The sequence below is a fragment of the Branchiostoma belcheri genome, unplaced genomic scaffold, assembly GCF_001625305.1.
Source record: "Branchiostoma belcheri isolate BF01 breed outbred unplaced genomic scaffold, Haploidv18h27 scaffold7, whole genome shotgun sequence".
NCBI classification, from domain to species: domain Eukaryota; kingdom Metazoa; phylum Chordata; class Leptocardii; order Amphioxiformes; family Branchiostomatidae; genus Branchiostoma; species Branchiostoma belcheri.
Genome location: NW_017804353.1, coordinates 5,851,456 through 5,877,836, shown reverse-complemented (window position 1 = coordinate 5,877,836; position 26,381 = coordinate 5,851,456). Strand labels below are relative to the sequence as shown.

At 43.0% G+C, this 26,381-nt stretch overlaps 1 protein-coding gene across 1 annotated transcript; it reads right to left on the bottom strand.

Annotated features, from left to right (window-relative positions):
• Positions 1-1,117: 1,117 nt before the first annotated feature.
• Positions 1,118-25,970, bottom strand: LOC109484433 (Purkinje cell protein 4-like protein 1). Its single transcript, XM_019787682.1, has 4 exons — positions 25,871-25,970; positions 10,797-10,904; positions 2,842-2,931; positions 1,118-1,322 (listed from the first exon to the last, which is right to left on the bottom strand). The coding sequence occupies exons 2-4, from the start codon at positions 10,813-10,815 to the stop codon at positions 1,156-1,158; spliced, it is 276 nt and encodes a 91-aa protein (XP_019643241.1). The 5' UTR covers positions 10,816-10,904; positions 25,871-25,970; the 3' UTR covers positions 1,118-1,155.
• Positions 25,971-26,381: the final 411 nt, after the last annotated feature.

Sequence of the window (26,381 nt, the reverse complement as noted above, 5' to 3'; positions counted from 1 at the left end):
TGGTTCTACTCTTTCCATACAGGTTATTTGTCAGAATAGAAATGGTTGGGAAAATTACGAAATATTGGCTCACTTACAGATGTACAGCCAGGTAGATAGCAAAATTTAAGGAGAATCACTTCCAAACTCACAGTTGAAAGAGTACTGTAAATTAACGACTGGTACAATGGGATTAGTCTTTACGTACACTGTAGTAGAAGTTGGCCAAATAGACTGAATAATGATCCAGGGGAGTTAGCTCACTCAGACCATAGCTTACATTGAAACCTGTGAGGCTACAATTGGGGCTTTTTTTGCACATACACAAATTTGCTCTCTCTGGTGCTAAGCATACATGTATGTATGTATGTATGTTCCTTGGGCAATGATATCCTTAGAATCACATCTGCATTTCTTGGTTTGGTTGGGCATCTTAAGCAGACTAATCAATCACAACATATTACTGAGCTCACACCACTGATACATGTACGTGTAGTTTGAATTTCCCATCCGTGAAATGTATAGACCGAAACAAAGAATAAGCATGCATTATATAGATTCACTCTTATAGCCAATATACATGTACAGATGTGTATACATAGTGCACTATTGAGTCTCATGTGTTACAAGTAGGAGGGATACTGCCTATATATAGCTACATGTATGTACAGCAATGGCTGAACACAAGGGCCATAGACTGGAGTGCAACAGCCAACAACATATCAGATACTTGTACTGGTTTTTCTAAGCACACTTTAAACATGCAAAGTGTTAAGGGATTTGGTGGGAGGCATTTGCAAGGCATAGTTTCTTAACCCTTACAAATATGCAAATTGAATATTTTAATATCATTATATATGAGTCAGGCATATGGGGAAAGATTGCTACATTTGCATGGGATAGTTTCTTGATTTTGATATACAATTATGTCAATATGAAAAAAAAATCTTCATCTTTTCATGGTTTAGAAGCAAACCAAATGCCCTTAATAATAAAGGGGATAGGCCATCAGTATGTTACAATGAACTGTTCAGTATAGTGCAACACTTCATGCTAGTTATAGTGAATACATGAATCTTCTCTAAAACAAGACTGTAAAATTGGTGAATAACGTGTAAGATGCTCGGCTGTAGATGTGGAGAGTTACGCACACCCCAGCGCTCGCACACCGTGGAATCAGGTGGAGGTGGAGGCGGACTTTTTGTCCTTCTTCAGCTTGAAGTTCTTGTACTGGGTCTGGATGGCCAGGGCTGCCTTTTCCGTTTCCGGGTCATCCAGGTCAATGTCGATCTCCTCCTCCTGGTTGGGCCTCTCCTCCACGCTCTTGGACTTCCGGGCCATTGCTGTGGTGACAGAACAATCGAAAGACGTCATTTCCGGCCAGACAGAGACAAACCATTCCATAGGTTAGCATTATTTGTCAATCACAGAAATGTTCTCTGTTTCGAAATTTTGTTCATAGGATTAAGGGTCGTCAGTTCTTCCAACATTGTAATTAGAAAACCCACTCAAATACATCCCAGTACACGTACAGCCAATTAATACACGTAGACACATAGGCGTCTATGGTAACTCAATACATTTGTATATATTCATACTTGTCTGTTCAAGAACCGATGACAGTCATTAATTATACACCTACAAAATTAATGCAGATATACGTTCCGGGATTTTTAATGGCAGAAATGTGACCTTTGCTGCGAAGCCAGGGTATTTTCGGAAGACTTTGGTTCATACACGGAGGTAATGCCTTAAAGGCTTGAGGATCACATTTTAGTGGAAGAAGACGTCAAGTGGAGTTTGTGATAAGGCGAGATCAAAGATGCAGGCTTACAGTTCCCCGTGCTCACGGCCGTACACTCATCCTCCCCGCTGACAAATCACTGTCAGGGAGACGATTTTACAAGCAGCGCCCGCAGCAGTCTGCTTACAGGCTTATTGGCTTAGTCAAGTTGGGGAGTTCGCAAGTTATTTTACAGCTCTCATTAGGTCCAGAAATAGCCCGTTATAGTGATACATAACAAGCCTTCACATACGGTTACATGCAAACTACCTGAAACGTTCTTTGATATGATTGAACGTCCTTGTTTGAATTGAACACTGAATACGATATGCCCGTTTCCTGGATTTCATGTTTACTGGCTCTTTTGGCCTTGTAATGTTTACTGCTTCCCTTGGGCTTGAAATCAAGTCAAGTTGCGTAGTTCACAAGTTATTTTTCAGCTCTCATTAGGTCCAGAAATAGCCCGTGAAGGTATCTGTGAACGCGTATTTTACTGATGCCTGCCAAATGGATATCTACCACTAACAAGGTTGCACATAGGTTTACATGCAAACTATATGCAACGTTCTTTGAATTGAACACTGAGTACGACATGCTCGTTTCCTGGATTTCATGTTTACTGCTTCCTTTGGCCTTGTGTACCCATTTTACCAGGTCAGGTCATGATGAGTATTATGGTGTCTCCCTCAAGCTTCCAAGGCTTATCGAAAGTAACTTTTACAAGGTTGTAAAATGCCTATAATGACAAATAAGCCCAGGAAGCCTCCGGCAAGACAGCAGTGTCATGCATGTACGAGACTTAAGAGGCAGAATGTATTGTACATTGAATTTCATGCTTTCTTGTCAACCACATTGAAATAGTAGCATGTTGTATTAGAAACTTGCACTATAAGGAGAATATGTTGACAGCACCTCATATGTAAATGTGGAAGCCACTTTCATAAACGTAGAAACCATGGTAGTTTACAGTATCAGGGGATGTGGAATATTACAATGGCAGTGGTGGATAGGGAACGGGTTTTAGTTGAGGTAGAGTTAGGACATGTACGGGGATGGGCTACCGTAATTGTGTTCTGTACCGGAATCGTTCAGACGGAGTTCCACAGTGGAGTCGGCGGCGTCGTCAGGACAGCTCCGCGCGTCCACGCTCATGGACTTGTTAAACATGGCTGGAGGTAAAACAGCACACAAAGATAGACCCACCGCCCAAGGAACAAGCCTTGGGATAGAGGTCCACTCAGACTCCAAGGCTCATAATACATTCTGTAGCTTCGACTGCTAACCCTCACTTAAAAACCTCACATAACCAATCGTGGACATCAGTAAATATCACGGAAAATACTCAACATCTTTAAAATTATTGACCACTTCATTTGAAGATGTGGGAATTCCATGGTATCTAGAGCTCTACAGTGATACACACAACATTTACTCTGACGCAGTGACATATGAGACACAAGAGACAAAGACAAGTTGAGTATATTCAAACGTTGCATCATTACACAGTGCTATCTTCTACTACAGTAGGAAGATAGATTGTTACCACAATCAAGTGGAACGAGCTAAACACAAATGAGTACACACACAGCAGCACAATTTCCCATGATACAAGAAGATTTACATCCGATAACTATCATATCCATGGGGAGAACTAAATGAAACTGGACCCCTATGGTAGATGTACCAGCTGGCGCAGGCAATACGACTTTGACATTGTTACTAATGACAGGGAACAGTGACATTGGACAAGGTTACAGCTAGTACTACAGACCTCTAGGGGCACAATCAGTTAACATTTAACACAGCGAAGAGACATCAGATACGTTTATATGGATGAACAAGACAGTGGGATGGGCCACATAGTATCTGGATACGGCTAACAAACACTAAGAGAACGGTAATGTAGACGCATGTTGCAATGATAGATCAGTGGTATTCCAGCTAAGGCCTGTCCATGGTGCTGATATCTGAGTTACTCTGCCTGCTCGTTTTTCAAAACGTAGGAGGACAATCAATCTATCAAACGAGCTTGTATTCATGTCTGTACTGACGATCACAGCTCAAACTGTTAGGGCCATAGACAGTAAATGGTATACCACACGTATTACCCCGTTAATTCGAACAGAGCACAGCTTATAGGTGGCACAACTCATAGGTGGTAATAGGTTAGATGAGTCGAAACGGCGCGAAATGTCAGCTAACGGAGGGGAGGTATTGTCGAGTGCAAATGGCGCGTGGAAGACCTTTAAAACTCAGGCATCCCCCTGTGAAACGCAGATAAAGCATTAGCGGGAGCAGGTGCCGCTGTGTGTTCTCCCGAATTCTCAGAAATTATATCGATCGTGATGTTGTAGGGCAGAGAGTAAGGCAAGGCCACGCTAATTTAATTTGTTGGTTCTCGGATTCGCCTCTTCATTTTTTTTCTGATTTGCAAAAAAAAACACAAGATTTTGGGTCCTGAATCAACTCCAAAATGCTTGATATATTTTGGTCCTATCGGCTGAAGTGGTTTCGTTAAAAGTTCAAAATCCATTGTATGTGTTATAACCCAGCCTGTGTATGTTGACTTTATGGCTCCATTGTAACTTTTCGGGCTATCTTGGGGTGCCCTAGTCTTTTTTCGTTTTCTTTTTTTTTTCATTTAGCCCTGTCGCTTCATATTATTTCTGACAAAAATCCGAGAACCAACAAATTAAATTGGTGTGGCCTAAAGGGCAATGTTTCCAGCAATTCTATTCGCCCACCTGAACTACTGTACCGTAGTCCGTCTTTCTGCCTCGGCGTTTGTCTAGCGTTTTATTGCTTGTCACTGCCGATATTAAAGAACTACACAGAAAGCATGATGAAAGTCTCTGGGAAAGGGCGCTTATTTTCCAGCCGTCAGTCACAACCCACCCAATTGTTTCCCTCTCATATATCAAAGCAAGCTGCACCCATACATCATTTGTAGGACGTTGACATTTAGAAGAATGACATTGTATGATATTGTATCCAATTGAGAAGGATATTGTATCCAATTTTTTTCTGGATTGTTCTGACGTCTTCGCATGGTGATTCATTGGGCTGTACAGCACTCTCAACCGAAGAACGACGCACTGTATCGTTTGATGCTTTGTTTATTCATGAGAAGTTCAAAACGGCCTGTGGACGGCTTTTTATTGAGGTTATGAGGGAAGAGGTACATGTAAGGTTCAGACAAAATGTATAGCAAAGACAAAGTTAACATCAGTTAAAGCCCTAAACCTGTGCACATATTTCACACATACATAAATCAGAATTAGAGCTGGTATTTGGTTCGTGTCTGTTCGTTTGGTCATTCCTGTTGCTAGTAACATACGTGTGTTCTTTTGTATTCTTAGATCTTCACCGTAACAAATGCAGCGGTGTGCCGAAGGTATTTAGCCTGGTTACCGAAGCTATTATAGCTCCCGAGTCCTACATCTTCTCCGCAAAGAGAAAGTAGGACTCGGGAGCTATAATAGGTTTGGTAACCAGGCTAGAAAGTATTATTGTTGAATTATCTTTTTTCTTGTTGTGTACGGTAACCAGTGGAGGGCTTGTACATCACCGTGCGTTCGTCATTGAATCATGCCCAGCTAATGGAGACGCACACCTGCGTTAGCTCGTCGCCTGTCTGATTGATGTGTCGGTATTCAGCCAAAGCCGTGCTTTACAAACCGCGGGTCGCTCCAACATTTATCTCCTGCGCGCTGACGGTGTGATATACTCCGCTACAGACGGGTCCTTTATCCCTGCCAGCACAGGGAAATTACTTCACCGGGATGGATGTGAATGCACGGTTGTCAGTGAAAGGCTGTCTTTACTGTCGCGGCATTTGGGAACTTTTTAAATCGACACGTCTATTGTTATGAAAAAGCAATCTTTCAAATTGGATTACGTAAGAGACTGGACGTAGGTTATGTAATGTGGGTCATATTTAGAAAATATCGGTGAATGGGTGATAGTAGATGAAAAATATCCAGAGAAGCAAACTAAAATAGCCTGGAGTCCAGCCTTGTTCCCCAACATCCGCTACCCGCCAACGGATCTTGGGGAGTGGACCAAAGCTAACAAGGCAGGACTCCAGGCTGAACTAGAATGCTTTGGCCAATTCCTTTTTACTACGTCTCTTGTTTGTCTGAAATCGCTATCGCTATTATCAGTACAAGGTATGCCGGACTTAGGATGACTACACAGAGTATGAAGTAGTGTCGTAATGATCACACCATACAAAACACCCTCGCCCGACTTCTCTACCAAATTCTTTCACTCTGTGCATGCCACCGTTCTGCCTACAGTGCCCGTTAGGTTGTCGAGCTGTACTGAAAGATAATGTTGCGGCTGATGCTCGAACATGCATTTTTGAAGACTGCTCGTCAAAATCCTTCCCAGCGTTGAGATAACCCTTGTATTGACTCTTGTGGTGGGAGACTATCGGGACCAGCGTCTCTCTGACTCATACCGCTATGCATGTCTTGAGTTAGATCAACTCATCATTTGTTCATGTGTAAAGATACCAAGAATATTCCAAAGCACCAGGTTGACGTATAAAAGTTTCTCAGCATGCCTGATACAGAGCATGTCCTTCACAGAAAAAAGTCCGACGTGAGAGTGGTAAGAAGAGGGTACATGATCTCTCATCAAAGCCGTCCTGCCGAGATACCCGTAGATCCGTGCCGGTTTTTATGTTCCTCCCGTCCCTTTATCGTCCTGACACACGCGTGGGTCCGACATGAGATTATCGTTACTCCGGCTGAGGTAAAACAACCACCTGTAGATACTGTACGTGGGTAGAATATGTCACTATTGTTGGTTGCGGCAGATGCATAAGTTCAAGAAGAGATGTTCCTCATTGATTTGCACCTTAAAGGACAAGTAACGTAAAGACCCATGGCGTCACCACAGCCTCCTGGTGGAATAGACAGGCCTCAAACGTGAACATGGATTTGGGTCAAATATCACCCCTATGTGTGCGGGACTGGTAGAAACCAATGAATCACCTTTCGCAAATAGGATTTTGATGGTTGAAAGGCACCAAAACCGAAATAAACGCATTCGCCTCTTCCCTAATCGTCAGACTAGACATGATGTAGACTGTATTACAAGCTAACGATTGCTAGTATGACTGAAATATTTCTCAGACTTTATAGCCGAAAAGAAAATAATGAGGTTTGCCATCGTGGTCGTAAAGTCATTTAAGTACAAAACCTTTACTGTATGTAGGCAGCTTTTGCCTTTGGGAGGATATTCAAAGAAGCATATTCATCCACCGTGAACTAGAGTCGTAAAGAGTACCACATTCTTGCAATACAAATCTTTATGGATATATCCATAGCCACCGTGGCTACAACGACGCACTTCGTGGAGATCTTATATAGATAGGACGTCGATGTTACCGGTCCTGTGTATTTGAGGCCCAAGATAGATCACTCAGGCAGAGAAAGTTTGGCAGACCAAAGCCGCCGCGCGGCGAGGTGAAGTACGCCCGGTGTGCCGACTGTTGTAACGTTTGACCCGGCAGGTCACGTCTGCTGACCCCGCAGCGATGAAGCCAGGAGAAATCATCTCCCAGGGCGCCATTAGGACGACTGTTGGGTACATTCACGTCGATTTCGCCATAAAACAAGTCCGGTGCGTCTGTTATGGCCGTGACACAGTTGTAGCGGATCTTGTTTCACTTTGCACAGATATCCTTTCATCTTCGTGCAATTTATCTAGTTGCCTTCTGAGGCCGTATCCATCAAGCCCTCAAGGAAATCAAGTCTACGAATATTCACATTGTGATGGCTAGAAATATTTCCTGACCCTGTGTCTAAAGTTCTAAACCTAACGGGTAGACTCTTAGATCGCAAGAGGGCAGTAGTTTGAGATTAGTGGTTAAGTCATGAGAGTGCATTTGTATCTTTCAGTTACACCTGCACCCCACAGCAATTTAATTCAAACTTGATTACAACTTGATTGCACAAGGGCAGGCTCTACGGTCTATAGTTCGGAGTCAAACCAGCCCGGGTTACTGATTTCCCCATCAATCAGCCGTTTGGCAATTCCCCTCTCCTTGTTCTCGCTGTGTCTAATGGCGGATGTGATTTCTTTTCACACGGACGTCCACGAAAATGAAACTTTCATCAGCCGGCCTTTAGAATTGCCATGCGCCGGGTGTACAGGAGGCGTGTGCCGAGTGTGGTGCTCCCAGCGCGGGGCCACAGACGGACGAAATTGCACGATTCAAGATGACCTGTAGTCTGCTCTATGTTCTCCACGGGGGAAAATGTAATCTATATTCTATGAATTAGTTCCCGACCAGGTGAAGATATAATAGGCCGGATCCTGTACGTAATCATCACGACAAAAAGTCAAAGTGACATTCAACATTTCAAAATTTTATCACGACGTGCAACAATTTTAGTGGCTTTGTAGATAGACTCATGCATGGCGTTTGCACAGTGAGAAGGTCATATTTTGAGGAAAATGCAACAAAACAGCACTAATCACATAACGATAACAGTTTAAACTCAAGAAATAACTGTAACCGGTTTTTGTCCTGACGTACACCAGTGAGACTCGACAAACAAAACCCCAGTAGTGAACTCCTTGCCCCGTGCTGTTAGGCAGAGACAGATCGACCCGGTCCCCTGCTGGGTAATAATGAATATGATGGATGATGTGTGCCTGACCCCTGACCCGGTCTCTCCGATAGCGCCTGATTCTGTCCCCCATGACGCTATGAGACGTTTTTTGCTCCGGTGGGAGCGCCGCCCAAGACATGGCCCCAGCCGATCTTTGAATACCAAGAAAGCAGTGTATGTACTACGTACTAGTCTTGTGTTATATTCCAAAGATATAGCATAAGTTTCATTGAGTAGCAGGAGGCCTTATCCAGAAGTTTTATCAAAATAATCGCAGGAACATCTTTGAGCTTTGCTACTTATAGACAAAGATGTGGTTATTCGGATAATTAGACAAAGGGAAAGGAAATTGCACTGTATGTGTGTTTTTATTCCTTTACCCGACGCATTGTAATGTGATGAAATAAATATTTCGTCCTTGGCAACCACCAACGGTTCCAATGTAACTCGTGAATATTTCATGAATATTTGACTCTTCAGAGCTGGACTACCAAAATTGCAGTAAGACTGCCTTGCAAGAATCCTTCAACTCAAGATATCATTTAAGTGGCGTCGGCGCCACTAACGAGGAGGCTATACACCAGGGAAATGTTCCCAATATGCTGCGACCGCATCTTTGTTATTAGAGACAGGTACAGCGCTGATTGGTTGTGAATAATTCATTTCGAGCCGTCGATTATTCGTTATTGAGCGATAACAACGCAGCATTGTTCTTAAATCACCCGTGGTGGCATCAATATTATTTTATGACTTTCTTTCGTGCAGAGTTATAGCTATCATCAAAATGCCTCATTCATTTCAGTGAATAAAACCTTTATAGTGTATGTATTTTTAAGAGAAGCAGGCATGTAGTATATAAGAGTAGGCTCGTATATTCTCTTCTACAGACATTTAATTAAGTCTGTAAGAATGAGGCTTAGTACACTGGTTAACTATATTGATCAACCAACTTTGCCCATCGGCGGTCTTATTCTCAAAGGAAATTTCACACAAAGAAACACATCAAAATAACTATGGCGACGTGAACACAAGCGGAACGATTATGGATATATACGCGGTACATCATTTCTCTGTGGACGCCTTTATCTGAAATGTGCTCCAATGTATCCTTGAAACTACTCACGGGCTACCTGAACAGGCATCATTTTTGTTTGATGTTTCTGGATAGAGTTTGAACATAAGAAATGGCGACAAATTGTGATATTATAAAGCCGAGAGCTTTGCTGGAGAACTTCTAGACTGTCTCAAGCACAACATTATGCAGCTGAGTTGAAAGTCGTGCTTGCGTCAGCAACATCACGACTAGGAGGAATTTAACACTGGGAAGCTCCTAGGCAAGTACTGTGAGATAGATAAGGGAATTTACAGGGAGTTTATGTGATGGCGTGAGATATCTTTGCCTGGAGGTCTTTCTCAGAGTGAGTTATTTTTTTCGGTTTTGGTCACACGTACAGCTTGAGCAGTCTATAAAGTAACCAAACATTTATGGAAACAAATACTTGATACATTCGAATCCTCTGGGCTTGGGAAATGGGCGGAAGTCGCGTGGTCTTCGGATTAATTTTACAAAATAACCTAAGAATTTTGGGATATCTACTTTCTTGATGATATATTGATGGTCTCTAAGAATTTGCCATGTAGGCTCATTTCATGGACATATATTGGGCATTAACGATGGCATAACTTGTGTCGTGATGATGTCTGTAGCAACGAAAAGACACTGATTGATGGAAATTGACGTGGCGGGTTTCGTACTAATGGTCTGAATTGTTCTGAAGATCAATTCTAACCCGGTTATGTAGTGCTGATATACAACGGACGTAGATACAATTGTATTGTAGATTCAGAAGAGCACGGGGTCCCTGCTATTAACCTACTGCATGTTAGGGTAGCAATTGGACACCAAATTTGTATTAGTTATGGGGTTAGGAAGTACAGAGAAGGTTAAAAAAATACTAGGGCTAGGTTCAGTTTGTGAGATGACGCTATTGAAAAAGTAGCACACGTTTGTGCGGTATATTCCAGTCTTATTGCTTCTAGCCAGTCCACATTGTTATCCCGGCCGAGTTCCGGTGACAGGATATTTCATTACGTGTGCAGAGTCAAAAACGGATGTTGTTTGAAATCCTGCTCAGCTGCGTTACTGGTGAAATCTGATTATTCCACGTTAATTCTATCGGAGGCAGCTGCGAGTTTCAAGATGAAGCTATTATCAACCTTCCGTCTATACCAATGAGTGTGAAGTAGATGTTCACACAAAGCCGTAATGAGGAATATGGGTGTATGATGAGGATGTGGGAAACGAGGGTGGGGGGGGGAACGATGATTCTACTAGCTCAACACAGAAGACAAACCCTACAAGATACTCATTTGTCAATTACCAAAATTAATGTCAGTTCTAGTCTTACCGTCTTGGGACTTGTCCATGGTGCTGAATGTCCAGTAGCTGGCGTATCCTGATGTGTAGATGCCGGCGTTTGTTACAGACCGTCGTGTCAGTTGTCACTGAAGAACACCTGCAGAAATAAACGGTCGTCTTTCAGTTTCGCATTTATACCTGCAACATCCAGATAGCTGTATCTCTGCGTAATTGGGTCATGGATCTTTGTAATGGCATGTTTTTGATGGGTGTGATCTAATTTTCGCAGCGGAGACACGCACATAATGATATCAGTGCCTGGCTGCCGCTGTGCAACGAGTATGACCTGATATATGCCAACCCGTTCTGATGGAATTTCATCCTTCTTCAACACCTCAAGGCACCTCAGATGATCGAATCTTACAATGTAGACGAGTAGCTTTATGATCTTGTGGTTCACAAGAATTCTATGATTTTCTTCCAGGTGAAAGGCTGGTGTGTGAGTGAGAGGATAAGCTCACTCTGCCTCCCTTGCCGTCTGTACTCTTTTTAAAGCCTGCCCTTTCTATTTCTCTGTCTGTCTCTCTTCCTCCTGTTTAAAAACACTTAATTCTTAGTTCGGAACCACCTTTGTAATCCTTTTATGGAAAATTCGTCAATCAATGATTACTAGTATACAGCTTGATGGTGGAGCTTAGACTTAGTGGCCCCTGTGTCGCCCAACACATGAGACAGTCAGAGCGACTCCTCTTTGAACACGTTTGAACAGTTGGAGACATTATTTCTGACAGGAGACAGGGGAAACAGTGGATCTTTCTGACCACCGCCTGAAATCTTGAAGCAAATGAGCTCTATCTTTGTAACATGTACACTTGCCATTCTTTAATGGTCGAGCCGGCATCTATCTACGTGAACTGATTTAGTCCCACATGTACTCTTCGTTTACTAAGTGGACCATCTGTCAAACTGTTCGCTGACTGGGATCCTCAGTTGAACTGTCCCGTAACAAGTCTGTAGTGCTACAAAGGAAGCTTAAAATCTACGGCCCTCAACTGTGGAACAACCTGTCACTGAAGCAACGTAAGACTCTGGGACTGGTAAAATTTATTCAGGATTGGGGATTGTTAATGAGTGTTACTGCTGATGAGATGCCTAAACTGAAACAATCGACTCTACCCTACAAATCCTCTATCCTTCTTGTCCAGAAAAATCTGTCCCGTACATATACCAAAGCGTGAGGTTACTAGTGAATGAATCAGTGAAAAGCATAGCATGGTACAATGGTATATATATTCTGGATGTAATGAAATCGTGCGGTCACAAAAAGGTCACTATATGCTTACATCTGGTAATTTCATTAGGCTGGGACAAAATTGAATTTTGCGAGAATCCAGTCAAGTAATTCAAATAGAGGAAGTAGTTCTGTCACCGAATACGTACTGCTCTCTGATTTATTCTTCACATGGAAATAATTCAAAAGTCACTATGCCTGGTCAGTATTAACTTTAAGTCGTATTTACGAGTAAGATGGTAGTCGTAAGCTGGAAAGGTTCGTGTTACAAGAACGAATGTTTTTACTTCAGCTTACAGGTTTTTTTTTGGGGGGGGGGTCTTAGTAGAGGCGAGATGTACACTAGTACACTCTCTGCTGTCATTGACCAATGGCTAATAGTGACATGCCAATGATCAAGGGATTGAGCCTTTTGGTATGGGAAGAAATGACGTAACCTATGCATGATATAACATATCGTGTTACATCGTGAAACGGTCTTGTAGAACGTATATCATTCAAGAAAGAAAACAATGTACGTGTTCTCAAAATGGACGTAAATTGTGTTTTCCCTCCAACAAAATACATCACACAGACTCGCATCTCGGAGTTGAGATATCTAGCCAATTAGAACAGCCCTTCGGCGCTCGTTACGTTCCCATATCAATTCGGAACTTTTCATCGCCCACTTAATAAAACCACAGGAGACTGAGTCAGCCAGAGGAACTGATAGAAGCACCAGCGATGCAGATCATTACGTGAAGATGAAAGCTCTGTGGAAAATAGTCGCGGTGCCCACATTGGTTCCGTTCAAATTATCCGTGATTTCCTCGATTATGGCTGGGATAGTTGCCATAGAAACGAATTAGGTTTAAGATTAGGGCGCCACTTAATCATCCCCCGTGGTAAACGTAGAGCCAAATTTGCGTGGGGGTTGGATTGAGTATTTTGCATTCCTGCTGTTCAGTGCAACCGTTGTCAAACCCATCTGTCAATAAAACTTTAGATCATCATAGTCTTGACTTTCTAGCAGATGGAGTCAATACCGATTCCTTTTCAATATGAATAGAATTGTATTAACCCAAAAGGTCTTACCACGAACAATACCAAAAACACAGGCGGTTGTCAATTAATGTTCTTTTTGTTATAGCTGTCAGATACAGTGGTTAACTAAATCCCTAGGCAATAATAAAAGAATCATGAAACAAAGATATGTTCAAATATTTGCGTAGCACTGACCTTAATTATTGCCACAAAACAAGAGCGCAAAACCGGAGGGAATAGAATATACCAGGTTTTAAGACGTCTTTGACTACTACATCAGGTAAAATGCGTCACCCTAGGGGGTCTTGCTTACGTCATTGTCACAACATGGCGCCTGGAAAGGTCACCGAAGACGACTCCACACGGTCGGTGTTCGTTGATTGCCAATATCAAGATAACTTTGATTGTTCGCATGGGAACGGTTAGAGTGATCTGTATGCTGATAATGCTCCGTTGCTTTGAAGATATAAGCAAGTACAACGTCAAAGCTGACACGTTCACTGTAGCAGAGACAACTTTTACTGTTGCGGAATGAACCTTAACGAACCAATTACTGGCAACCCTCGTTTGAAAAATGAGGTCAAATAAGACTTGCCCCAGTTTCCACCCTGGTTGTATTTAATCCCGTGAGATGTGAGCACACGAAGGTGAAGTTCTGAAACTCTCAGTCGACAGAGAGAACTGGTAAAGATTTTGCTCGATGCTTTCTACTTCAGCCGTCGTGTAGGTTCTTTTGATCTGTAATATCTCCAGACGCGTTCATCCATCAAACGATGTATTACTGGCAACGCTGTTATAGCTAAGCTCCGCACCGTGTATGTTAAATTGAAAGGTTTTGATACAGTCGTCATCATCTGTCTGAGGCAGAAAGATAACACTTGCTGGCACCAAAAACTGACACATTCTGTGTATATCATCAGCTTTCCAGTGATATGTTCATGGACTGAATCTTAGACGCCAGACGCCTTTGTGTAGCACAGTTGCCCGCATGATTAAGGAAAATACAGCACAATTCAAACACACGTGACGTCTGAGCTGCATATTACGCCCTGAATACAGCCGAATCGCGAGAATTGACTGCCTTCTGTGGAAGGTGTTCGATCTGGTAGAGGCGTTGGACACTGCAATTGGACGGCAACATGTGAAGTAAATAACAGTCTATCGACGCACGCACGCCCGCGACTCTCCTATTCTTCACAGTTGGGAAAGTTTCCAAGTATCCTGCAATCTCATTACAAAGTTCATGGTGACTTTTCAAACTTTAGCTTCATATGAGCCTATGATCTCGGAGCCAATTTTTCCAGACTACGGTTAAGTCATCCAGTTATACAATTGGCCATTTGACTACCTTGCTCCATTCAAATGTAATACTTTTGTATCAAACGTCGCTTACGGTAAGGGTACGGGTTATTTATGAGTAGTCAAATGCACTTTGTATCTTTCCCACTCCATCCCCTTTGCTTATCTCTGTTGGTCAGTCTCTGTGAATGAGACTCCTGATAATGCCTACTGCTACGCGCTGACAGCTCATCTGGGTGCCCCAGTGGGGTTACGCTGTGAACAGATTTCTCTGCTACTCTCTGATGTTGAGTATAACTGTAGCTGACGGGTCTTGAGACCTAAATACGTCACTGTAAGACCGTATTACTGTCTGTGTTGATGGAAATCTGTTAACAAGTATTTGACATGGCATGAGAGAATCTCAGACATCCATTTTGGATACTAATGGGTGGTGAGGATGTTTGGTGTATTTTTCAGTTTTCCCTTCTTTGAATAATATTAAGTCTAAACGCTTAGTGTCCTCCTACTCTCACATACTTTCTAGTAGTTTCTACAATCCTTCCTGGGACGCATTTTTAAAGATCAGCACGCAAAACCATAACTAGTGTGAATTGAAAGACATTTTGATCATGAGCAAAATACCGTTTCAGACATGGTTCTTCTGAAATCACAACGAATCAGCGTAAGCGTTGGCATCATAGAAGTGCTAGAAATAATTGGTGTCATCTTTCTAGCCTTTAGCTAGCTTCTCTCGTCAGCTTTACGACCTGCACATCGATGGTATGGGGCTTTAAAACTCCCCAGATGACAGATGTAATGGTCCCCAAACAGATGTGACATGACACTTTGAAGGGTAACGACGTCTCCTCTAGCTCTTTGAGAGTCAGAGAGACGGATACATGCCCGCTATCTATGGCTTCATGCGGAGTGCTTACACGTATTACTATCGCACCGTGGAAACAAGAATGGCGGCAAAATTGCAACTTTAAAGGTGCGGTGGAGTAGATTAAAGCGGAAGAGCAGCGAGTCCGTCTTTGCCACGTCAATTATCGAGTCAAGTGCACTATGTTTGACGGTGTTGGCGGGAAGTGGTGAGATTGCGAAAGTTTTAAGCCGTCAGTTTGTTAGAGATTCAGAGGGAAAGTGGGCAGAGAAACACGTACGTGAACTGCTTTCCGAAAATGGCGGTATGTTCTCCCTACAAACTCTACGTAAGTGGATACAAGCAAAACGTCTGTTTGGATGTGCAAATATAGCAGCTGCTTTCATTTCATCCGATATCAAAGCAAGATTTCTGCATAGTCACTTTGATACTAAAATTTCTCAGTGTTGTGACAATTGTGATATCCGGATGCATATGCTCGTTTCAAAGGCCATTCTTCCCAACGTCCATATGTTATATAAAGTGATCTCAAAGGAATAACTTTTTTGAGATGTAGGGCAGGGGTTGTGGGAGTTACGGTGACAATCACGCCGATTGCTCTTGAGGGCATTCGTTGATTCCATCCCGTACGTGATGAACGTCAGGAAACCTGAGCCTCAATGATTTCATCTCTACAGACTGGTTAGCCCACCCGCATCACTTTGTCACATGAAACCGAATACAAAGTAACAAAAAACAAACGGGATTGGCAAATTACATGTATCTGTAATTAGACCTGAATTAGAGGAAAGCTAGAAAGATAGATGCATCGCTTTACGATCGATGCAAGACAATCGGATGAGCCTGTCCCTGGCGCTTTTCTCCCAGCAGAGGTGTTTCCTGTGTCATCAGATCGATATCAATCCATCAGCGCGGCATCGCAGAGTAAGTGGGTCACCGATTTGTCCCCACTTAGATTATGTTTGTCAGACAAAACTGCTGGGAGAACCATTAGCACCCCCCACATTAGCGTCTTGAGTATGGACATCAGCGACCTCGCGCTGGCAACGGTTCTGCCTGCTTCAATCTCAGGAGCTGCAGCAGCGCGACGTATGACGACAGCGGCGCTCTGGGAGCAGAGTTCTCAACTCCACCTCCGGCAAATTGATGCAGGCGCCGAGAGAGACCCCGTTATCATTGAAATGTGTTCCTGATGTGGAGATATTTCATTTGAAGCAGACGACCTGCATCTAGAAGGTGGCATATTGTGATGCCACAGTGTCGGGGTGATTGAAGATATACGAATGTGTGAAGCAGGGTAACCCGAGTTTCATCACTTCTTGTCATTTATCGATCGCGAAGCGCTCCCCAGAGTGCCGCATGCAGTATCGGCGAACATCGTCAAACGATTGATGGGGAACCAAGAACCAATAAGACGGAGTCAGCGTAAGGATGAAGGCGACTGGAAGGAGCGGGATAGCTAGCTGCACCTTGCGGGAGTTAAGACTGGAGCCGCCCGTAATGAAATATCGGATGCCCCTCCAGGCAGGACAACGCGGCCCACGACTCGCTCGCAATCAGAATTATTTATAAAACAGGCACCTCAAAGGCCAGAAGAAGGTGTAAATTATACATCAAACACATCCTTTAGCGGCGCGCGGCGTACAGTCGTGAGATGTCTATCATGAACCGAGATTGCGATGCACTAAGTGGTTCGGGAACCGGGTTAGATTGTTCCGGATCCGGCGCGAACTGACCTGATTATAATCTTTCTGCTCTGCATCTCCTACATAATTACAGTTCGTGATAAAATCCCAATTAATTCCAACACAAAATGAATTCATGGGTAGTACGGTGTTCCTATACTTGCCTTGGAGCAAACTCGAACCGCAAATTACAATGAAAAGGCGATGGACAAAAGCTCTGAAACAGTGAACAAGGGTGTGACCCTCTCCTAGTGTCCAGAGTGAGATTTTTTTTCACATCGGCTCCAGACATTAAATCTGTGGTACAATAAAATTACAAGCCACAAAGCAACACATACTACCACTATGATTTATAATAAATTATTAATATCATGTGGCATCAGGTTTAAAATCTTGACTTCCTTGGTATCAGTAACTCGTCCTTGTACAGTTTTTAATTGAAAATTTATTATTTATCAACTATAGATTGTAAAACAGTACACCTCCGCCCTTCTTTATACTTGAGCTGAACTTCAGGGAGCTGCAGAATTCTGCCGGCAGGCGGTCGACGCGGAGGAAATATCTCATCACATTTATTATTCCCGCAGGCCCCGCCAATGGTTTATGTGGCCGCATGGTTTATCTGGCGATGAAATATGGAGAAGGCCATATCTCCGTTTCTCAGGCTCAAAACTTTCCGCACAGATTGGAAATTAAGCCTGTGTTATAGTCCTCGGGGGACGGCGTTAGGAGAACATGATTACATCAGAGCGTGACCTGTGCAACACATTCACCTGTCTGTCCTAGTAACTCCGAGCTCCGAGCTACATCGTATGCCAGGAACCACATTCACAAAATCACCTTTTGTAACTAAAAAGTTTACTCATACATATATATATCATGGACCTCACTAAGTTCGTTCTGAAAGTTATCACCCAAAGAAAAACATACATTTTGTACGGACATTGAGAAGCATAAGACGAGAAAACAAAAACATGAAATGTTCTCTTAAATCCTAAGGTGTTTTACTGTGAAAACGTCTGGAATATTCGGCCATATTCTAGGTAGAAGATAGTTGAGAGTCTTAAAAGTGACTAGTGTAATTGTGACAATTTAAGTCGGAGAATGGTCTGATTTAGCTCAGGACGACAGCACTATAATCCAGATACATGCCCTTGCCGTTGGTCGCCTGTTTTGTATCATCAGCAGCAGCGAAAACTGTCGCTAATTCTACAGCAGAAAATGAATTATCCAGGGTTCCTGTTGTCCTGATACTGTGCAGTTGGAAACTAGAGTCAGTTTGGCCCCTAATTTGCATGGCCGGGAGAGCCAAGAGAGAAAATTGCTGGGCTAAACAGAACCATTTGATCCGCATAGACCTAGAGACATCTAGTTACCTTGGTGCGCTCATGCAAGTACAAAATGCTATACTTGTAAAATGAAAAGTTCTGTAGCAAATGGATGTTGAAAGGCGGCCTTGAGACACGACTTAATGCAGCCAGGTCGGCGGGTTTTGTATTAGTACCATTGTATCTGCGCAGTTTTGCAATTTGCATTCAAAACGTAATGTGTGTTGTACTGGGAGGTTTATAAAGTACACAGTGTCACCCAAGTCGGTGAATCTGACAAGAAATGTAGAGAAATATTTTCATGTTCGTCAATTGTTGGAAATTTGTTGTAAATATTCAGGAAAAATTGTATGCCGGAAACTTCAGCGACTTATATTTTTCCTAAATATTTGACTTGACTATGATAAAATATTACATAAATCTTTTTAGATGGCACTGCATAAAACCAGTAGAATTAGGTCTCTGAAAAATCGATAAATGCGACGCAGAAAAATAACAACGCCGCATGTAGTAGTTCATCCACACACGGTTGTCACCACCATCGCTCAACCTGTAGAGAAATTGGTCTTAATTACCCTGCCTTATCTTCCCTGTACTGCCGGGTCGATATACGGGCTGGTAATGTCTTAGGGGGGATTACGACAGTCGGTAATGATATGGGAGGGATTACGGCATCTGGTAGCTGATATTACGGCAGCAACAGGCAAAACCTACTGTTGCACTAAAGGTAAAGGCGACCGGCCAATTTAGAATCCCCCTTTCTGTTATGCTGAGGTCACATTTCCACGTCACTTCGTCTTATGGAACGAAAAGTATGATATAAAACACAATAAAGCACAAAGAAGTTGAAAAAATTAATAACTGGAACTATTCCCGTATATTTTTGACATTGATTTTTCGTTAATCGAAACAGCCCGGCCGGGCCCCGGTTTGGAAATGTGACCTTAGTATTAGTGTTGGTGCCGTTTCAGGTATAGTGAGATAAAATTGGCCTTAACTACTACAGAGTGAATGTATCTGACAACTAGAGTTCCCCGATCTCATACCTTCGCCAAATGATGTTAATCTTTATGACTGACAAAGTTTAGATTAGATTATTCCCCCCTGATTTAAGAAATAGGAACCTAATTTTCATGAATTATATCATTTTATCATAATTTCAACCAAAAGACAGTCTTATATTAACAAACAATGCATTCTAGCATTTCCTAATAAATTATGCATATGAGGTTCTGATTTGAATAAATTATGTTTAATGATGTTCACCTCAATTTAACTTTCAAATACCACAAGTATGAAATTCCAGGCAGTTATCGTTACATGATTATAAAGTTTTCTCATTAATTATGCAAATTAAGTCATTATTAACATAATCAATATCTTCCTGTGTTTCTCTCATTGTCAATTACCAATGTCACAAGCTTCAATTGTCCTATCATGGAATGCAGCTGATTTATAGAATTTCCCCATAAATTATGCAAATTACATCCATATTTGCATAATTGTCACAAAATTATATTAAGCATCACATAAGCTACCTACATACCAAAAATCACAACGATCCGTCAACCGGTTCTTGAGTTATCCCCTTTTGAATATTTTCAAGAATTTATCCCTGCAGTTCCAGAGCAAGCCGCTAGGGGGCCTAAACTCACGTCACTTCTTTCCCAGCACAAGAGCTACCTACCATCTAAATTTCATCACCATAGCATGCCTAGATCATGAGATATCAAAACCGGAAGTTCAGCTGCAGTACCATAATAAGCCGCTAGGGGGTCCAGAATCTAATCATTTTGAGGTCTCATCAAGACCTACCCACCTACCAAGTATCAAGACAATCCATCAAGGCCTTCTCAAGTTATCGTGTTTACAGACACACACACACACACACAAACACACACATACACGAACGCCCCTGAAAACATAACCTTCTTGGCGAAGGTAAAAATCGTTCGTTAATGTTCAGTGGCGTCTCAGATGAAGACATTACCTATAGTGATTGATGGGTCCGTCATAATGCCAGCCAATGAAAAATGACTCCTTCCTTACAACTTATTTCTCCGCGCCGGTATGTCTCTCCGCACATGTCTATGCCTTCAGTACCGTTTAGTTACACTGGGTTCTGTAACGCAAAGCGACCTTCGCTGCATATTGCCTATCAGGTTAAGTATTCAGACAGCCGAATGGTGCTTCGGTTAGATTCATAAATCATGTTTTTTTGAGTTTGGTCTTTCAGGCATGAAAACGCTTCTTACCAAATATTGATTTCCATATTGTGTGCATGTACCGCTAATTGAAGTCGTGCCAACGTCTAACTCACAGGACTCTTGTGGGATCACAGAACTTGGCACCATTTCAGTACATGTTATGGAGTTATATAACATGAAAATTTTAAACGATTTTGGTTAAAGATCAATCTGTCATTTTCAATTTAGTACAACTGCCCTGTGTCTAGTTCCCTATTGTAAACGATATCAAGAATTCCAGCGGTGTTTTAGATTTCTTTCTATGGGAGTTTAGGTCCATCCTTAGCCTGGGTGCCATCCCCAGTAGTATTTTCGCCAGCTCTATAACAGTTATAGAGCTGGCGAATATACTACTGGGGATGGCACCCAGGCTAGTCCATCCTAGCTATAGACTGGTAACCATCCTCTACAGGCCGCCAGCTTTGGGTTGTTTTCCTACTAAGCAGAGGCCCCTCCTGCCTTGCAAGATCTTTGCGGCTGACCTTTTTGACGTCCTTCGTAGGCGAACTGATTGAAACCGACCAGTAAAAATCCCGGGCGTGTGCTAATGGACCTGGGCGGGCGGGCAGTTCTCTCTGTACCGCAGAGATACCGGTGGGCCCACGTACATGTACATGATGGTTTTTGCCTACCAGGCTCGGTCCATCACGGACGTCATAATGATAAGGTTATAGCGCAACAATTGTACAGGGTACAAAGTATGGCATGCTGCAAAGCTACAATTTCATAAGATAAGAAACGTGATCCCACTGGGGCTAGGGTGGGCTTTCCTTTAAGGCGCTCCATCGCGATTTTGCTGAGGTTGGGCCATTTAAAATGACGTGAAAGGCTGGAGAGCCCTTACACTGCTCTCTCTTTTATAGCTCATAAAGAAACGTGAAAGCACCCAAATCACACTCGTGGGTACCGTACACGCGTTCATGAGTGATCACGGGCTTCGGTAGACATCCACACGATATGCCTCTTAATTGTGAGGGATGAACCATTTCATAGCGTAGAATGTCATGGAAACAATCTCTGTAACATGGTTATTAAAAATACATGGCTCCCAGAAAATGAGACCGGCATTTTTTGGGGACGAATATGTTAAAAGAAAATCTACGCTAAGAAAGCGAATATTGCAATTGCAGTGTGTAAAAGCCTCACTTGTGCGCTCAAAGCCACCTTCATACTGTACTCGTACGGTTCGGATTTATACATAGAGAGATTCTAAATCCTCTGAACTGTCCCGGCTTAACCTGTGTCCACGAACACATTTCCACCGAGAGTTAGACTTCAGCCATCAACTCGAACAATTTGTGACTGTGTGTATTTATCTTACATAAATGTTTTTTTTTCTAACACTAAGGGTAAAGTATAAAGTGCCGTCCATTGACAGATTCTAAATCTTATGAACTGTCCTGGCTTAACCTGTATCCATGAAGTCATTTCCACTGAGAGTTAGACTTCAGCCATCAACTCGAACAATTTGTGACTGTATGTATTTCTCTTACGTAAATGTTTTTTCTAACGGCATAATGTAAAGTGCCGCCATTTATTTTACAGCCCCTGAGCCCTTTACGGTCCGCCCCTATACCCGGCGGTAAAACGAGACAATCGCACCACTTACAGCTAATGGGCTGTTTGATCCCTGCATGACACACATGGTCCCCGCGTGAGGGGGAAACATAACCACTTTACCGCTTGACTGTGCATACAGATTCAAGTCAAGGGCCCCATTCTCACTAGGGTAAAATTGTCCGGAACCAGCCGAATTGATTCGCTTTGATCCGGCTCGAACCGGCTCAATCCAGTTCAAAGTCAGCTCGATCCGGTTTGAAGCTGGATCAAAGCGAATCAATACTCGTGCTATTCGGCTCGATCCGGACAATTTTATCCTAGTTGGAATGGGGCCAAGATGCCATCATAAGCCGGGTCCAAGCTAGGCGTCCCCGTCTCTAGAGCGAGCAGACGCTTAGCATACAAATTGAATAAGGACAGCTTTTGGAAAAGCCAGGGAGAATTACCTTAAAACCTGTTCCCGTTTGCTAGTTGTCAGTGTGGCCTTCTTTTCTCGCAAATTGAAGGATTAAATTGGTCGAATGGCAGTAAAAGGAATTGGGTCTAGCCGTTTTACGAGTTTCATTATTTGGTTAATTACGTGCAAGCATGAGCTTCGTTGATATCCTATGAGACTAAACTCTTTTAATACTTGCAGTAATAAGAAACCTAAATACGTAAAGATGGAGAGCTTATTCGGTATTAGCAATTCAGTTTACATTGGGCAATAAAAGACTGGCGCTGCTACAGTCTACCAAAAGAACCTGGGGGACCTGGAGCATACCTATTATTTTTTCATTAATAAATATTAATAAGAGTTTCTCACAATAAAAAAATATGAATGTCTACTGTCACAGTGGCGCTGTAGATTAACAGCTTTACGACGAGTGGGCGGGATCCATATTTTGAAAGCGATGACATGTGACATTGATGTAGTCTGACGACCAATCAGCGCCAAGGCATGCTGATCACATCAGTTACTGGCGGTTCTAAAATGTCAAGACAATGGCCCGTAGCTGGCTGATTTATTTACCGACAACTCGGTGTGTACACATTATGACGCGTAAAAAAAGCAAACCATAAATTTGCTACATACTCCAAGAATGCCAAGGACAAGTGTATTACAGCTTTAACATTTAGACCGTCATTACGAAGCCACAACGAAGATACAAATATAAAGTACAGGCTCAACGTAATGTTCTGGACGTTGCTTGGAATGCTGAATGCCATCCAAGAGTTTCGTTTACGAATTCAAGATCGAAGGAGGCAGACAAATATTTGACCCGAACTTAAAATTTCTCTCAGATTCCACTGTCTTTCGAGCCATACGATGCTTGTATTCGATACTCCTCTACAGCATCCATAGTAATCTGGTAATCCTAACAACACACCACTACTGTGCAACGCGTGGGCGAATGTGCGCTTCAGCATTCTTTTTGGCATTTGAACTCCAGAGCCATCGTGTGTAGTTAGCCTCAGTGCCATACGATTTGTAGCGGGGCTCCCTGCACTTTTTCGGGACAGCGACTGCATGAAACCCCGTTACAAATCGGATGGCTGAACATGTCGTCCCACACACATGGGAACACAGTCATCCTCCAGGGCGCTATATCATGACCGTGCCCAGATCCCAGGTTCATGGCTGGCACAGGAGATACTAAAAACCGATCAATGTCAACGGCAGATTCGCTAATGGCCCGCGGAGATTTCTCCGCCCTGGTAACCGCAAGGGAGTCTCTACCCAACCGATATACCGAAAATTGCAGCTGCCGATGCCATTCATATTAAACCATAGAATGTCAAATATTACAAAGGGGTAACTACTAGCATCCCATCTGCACAGGAAGGCTCTATGCCACATATGTTGAATTTGTACAGGTGTCAAAAATATTGTAAGGAAATTGAACATAAAGGTGAGAAAATGAATGAATAATTTAAGACCCCCGCGCTAAAATTCTGTTAGATAAGCGAGATGAAATGATAAGCGATATGAAATGACACCCAAGAATCAGTACGTTACAGATAGGATCTCATTTCCGCACCTGTTATAGCTATGTGTTGTGATAATGAGTAAGACGGTTGAGACAAGGGTTGATATGTCTGATAACGGAGGGATAAGTAGTGTGATAAGGTTGACGCTATGAAAATCGATCACCGATGAAGGAAACATGTCGACATGAGTGATCTCCAATATGCCGAGATGGGGTAGGGATTCTTTACGGCGTATTCGTCGGTACGATTTTGATTCTTAAGCAGGCGGTGACAGATCCAACCACCGATGATTATCTAATACAGCCTTTTCCGTTAACAAGACAGCTAAATTTTTATGCGGTGCATAACAAACAAATGCTTTCATTTTGACATGCACGATATGCCTTTGGATAGTGACATAACCAACCTCGCAGAAGGCTCTAAGACAGCCTGTTCCGTGAACATGACAGCCGTAATGTTTGTGCGGTGCGTATGTAATCATGGAAGATAACAACGTCAACCAACAAGAAATAAGCGTTTTTCTGTTTCCATTGATGCCTTGGGATAGTGACATAATCAACCACCGGCAAGGATCTAACACAATCTAAGACAGCCTTTTCCGTGAAGACAGCTGTAATGTTTGTATAGTGCATAATCAGGGAAGAACATCAACCAACAACATAATAAAAGCCTCCATTTTGACCCGTAAACGTTTTTGTGTTTCCATTGATGTCTCTGCACGGCTGGCGGAAACAGCCGTATATAGTAGTAAATTCACGTTTTACAGCTCACACTGAAGACTTACGTTGTCAATTCACGAGAAGCGTTGCCCAATCCCACACGCCCTAACCGTGCGCGCGGCTCATTCTTAACTATCCAGGCGTGAATGGCCACAGAGGCAGTTTCCCTGAATGCATTCCTAAACATAGAATAAATCTTCCGCTCCGGAAACCTTTCTACAAAGTGATAAGGCGACAGTTTTGTGGACACAAATAATTGCATGTTTTACAAGGTAGATCTACACTTCTTGAACAATTTCTCGAGAATTACTATTGCTGTTGGGGCACGCGTATAGAATTGAATGTATACCTTGTGAGGGATGTACAATCCGTCATGTATTTGTTAGGCTCATCCGGACACAATTGCAGTGAATCGTTTCCACTAAATTGTTTGAAGGATGAGGTTTGGTTGAGAAGTGCCTATTCCCTGCTGTTTTCTGGAGGGCCAGGGTTTGCAGTTTTGACGAGCTGACTCTCCCTAGACATCAATTACTACAATGTAGAAAGCAGCAGGAGAGAAGGGCTGGATGAAAAGGTACTTTAGTGCTAGTGGCTGATGCATGAAAAATGATATATCAAGAGGAGAGATAAAAAATTAAAAAAGAAGGCCTTAATCAAAATTTTGGTGCAACTATATATTTTCATCCGCGACCAGAAAGCTCCTATTGTATCCAGAACCGCACCTATCTATTTCTATGCCTGAATTGGTTCGGGTTATTATTAGGGCCAGGCACGGTTCTGGATAGTCTCCGCGTATCCAAGAACGTAGGTTGGCCCTGGATACGTGTGGACCATCTAGAACCAGGCCTGAACGTGGTTCTGGTTAAAAAGCACGGTTCTAGATACAACAGCCCCCACTCACAGCTTTACATTTGCTATCATTCTGAAACAAAAGACCGCCTAGCACCTGTCTAGCTGTAACGATTTTACCAGGCCACCAGTTGTTTCAGCTCCCTTCTGCAACCAGCAAAGAGAGGAGCACAACCGAAGGCTACGCCCCTGTTCCTATCCAACAAGCTTTATGCAATACTCCCAAGCAGAAGTTCCTGTTAACTTCCAAGCGGAAAATATCAAGGAAGACAGAGCGTTGTACTGACCTTCTGGAGACTTGCTCGGGTGCGGATCCTACCAGTGCCACCTGTTAAATGCTGCCGTCTGCGCCTTGGAACCCTGGAACCGTTCCACAGGCGGGGTGATGACGTCACGGACAGCCGGCCAATCAGCGTCGCCCAGGGAAAATTCGCTACATACATCCGTGAATAGTTTCATCAGGTTGGTAAGTCACGGAATAAAGAGACTCATTTTTACGCGACCACGAGGTTTATTCAGCCGACGTTTCGGTGATCGTCAACTCAACTCTACCGTCTGTCACCTTGCTGAGGAAAACTTCGGACGAATAAACCCCGTGTAAAAAGAGTCTCTTTATTTAAATTCGCTGCATGTTTTAACGAATCTTATGTCCTACCTGGGCCGCGATTACGTTCGATACGGGTGTTCCGGCCCGTGTGATAACTAGCGGTACAGCCCGGGGGTTCTTACCGCGTACGGCCCGGGGCTTCCAAATGTTCCATAGAAAGATTCGAACGCGTTTCGCCCTAACCGCGTGCA

Coding starts and splice junctions, on each gene's coding strand:
- LOC109484433 (XM_019787682.1), bottom strand. Junction 1,323..2,841: donor ACTCCGTCTGAACGATTCCG/GTACAGAACACA, acceptor CTGTCACCACAG/CAATGGCCCGGAAGTCCAAG.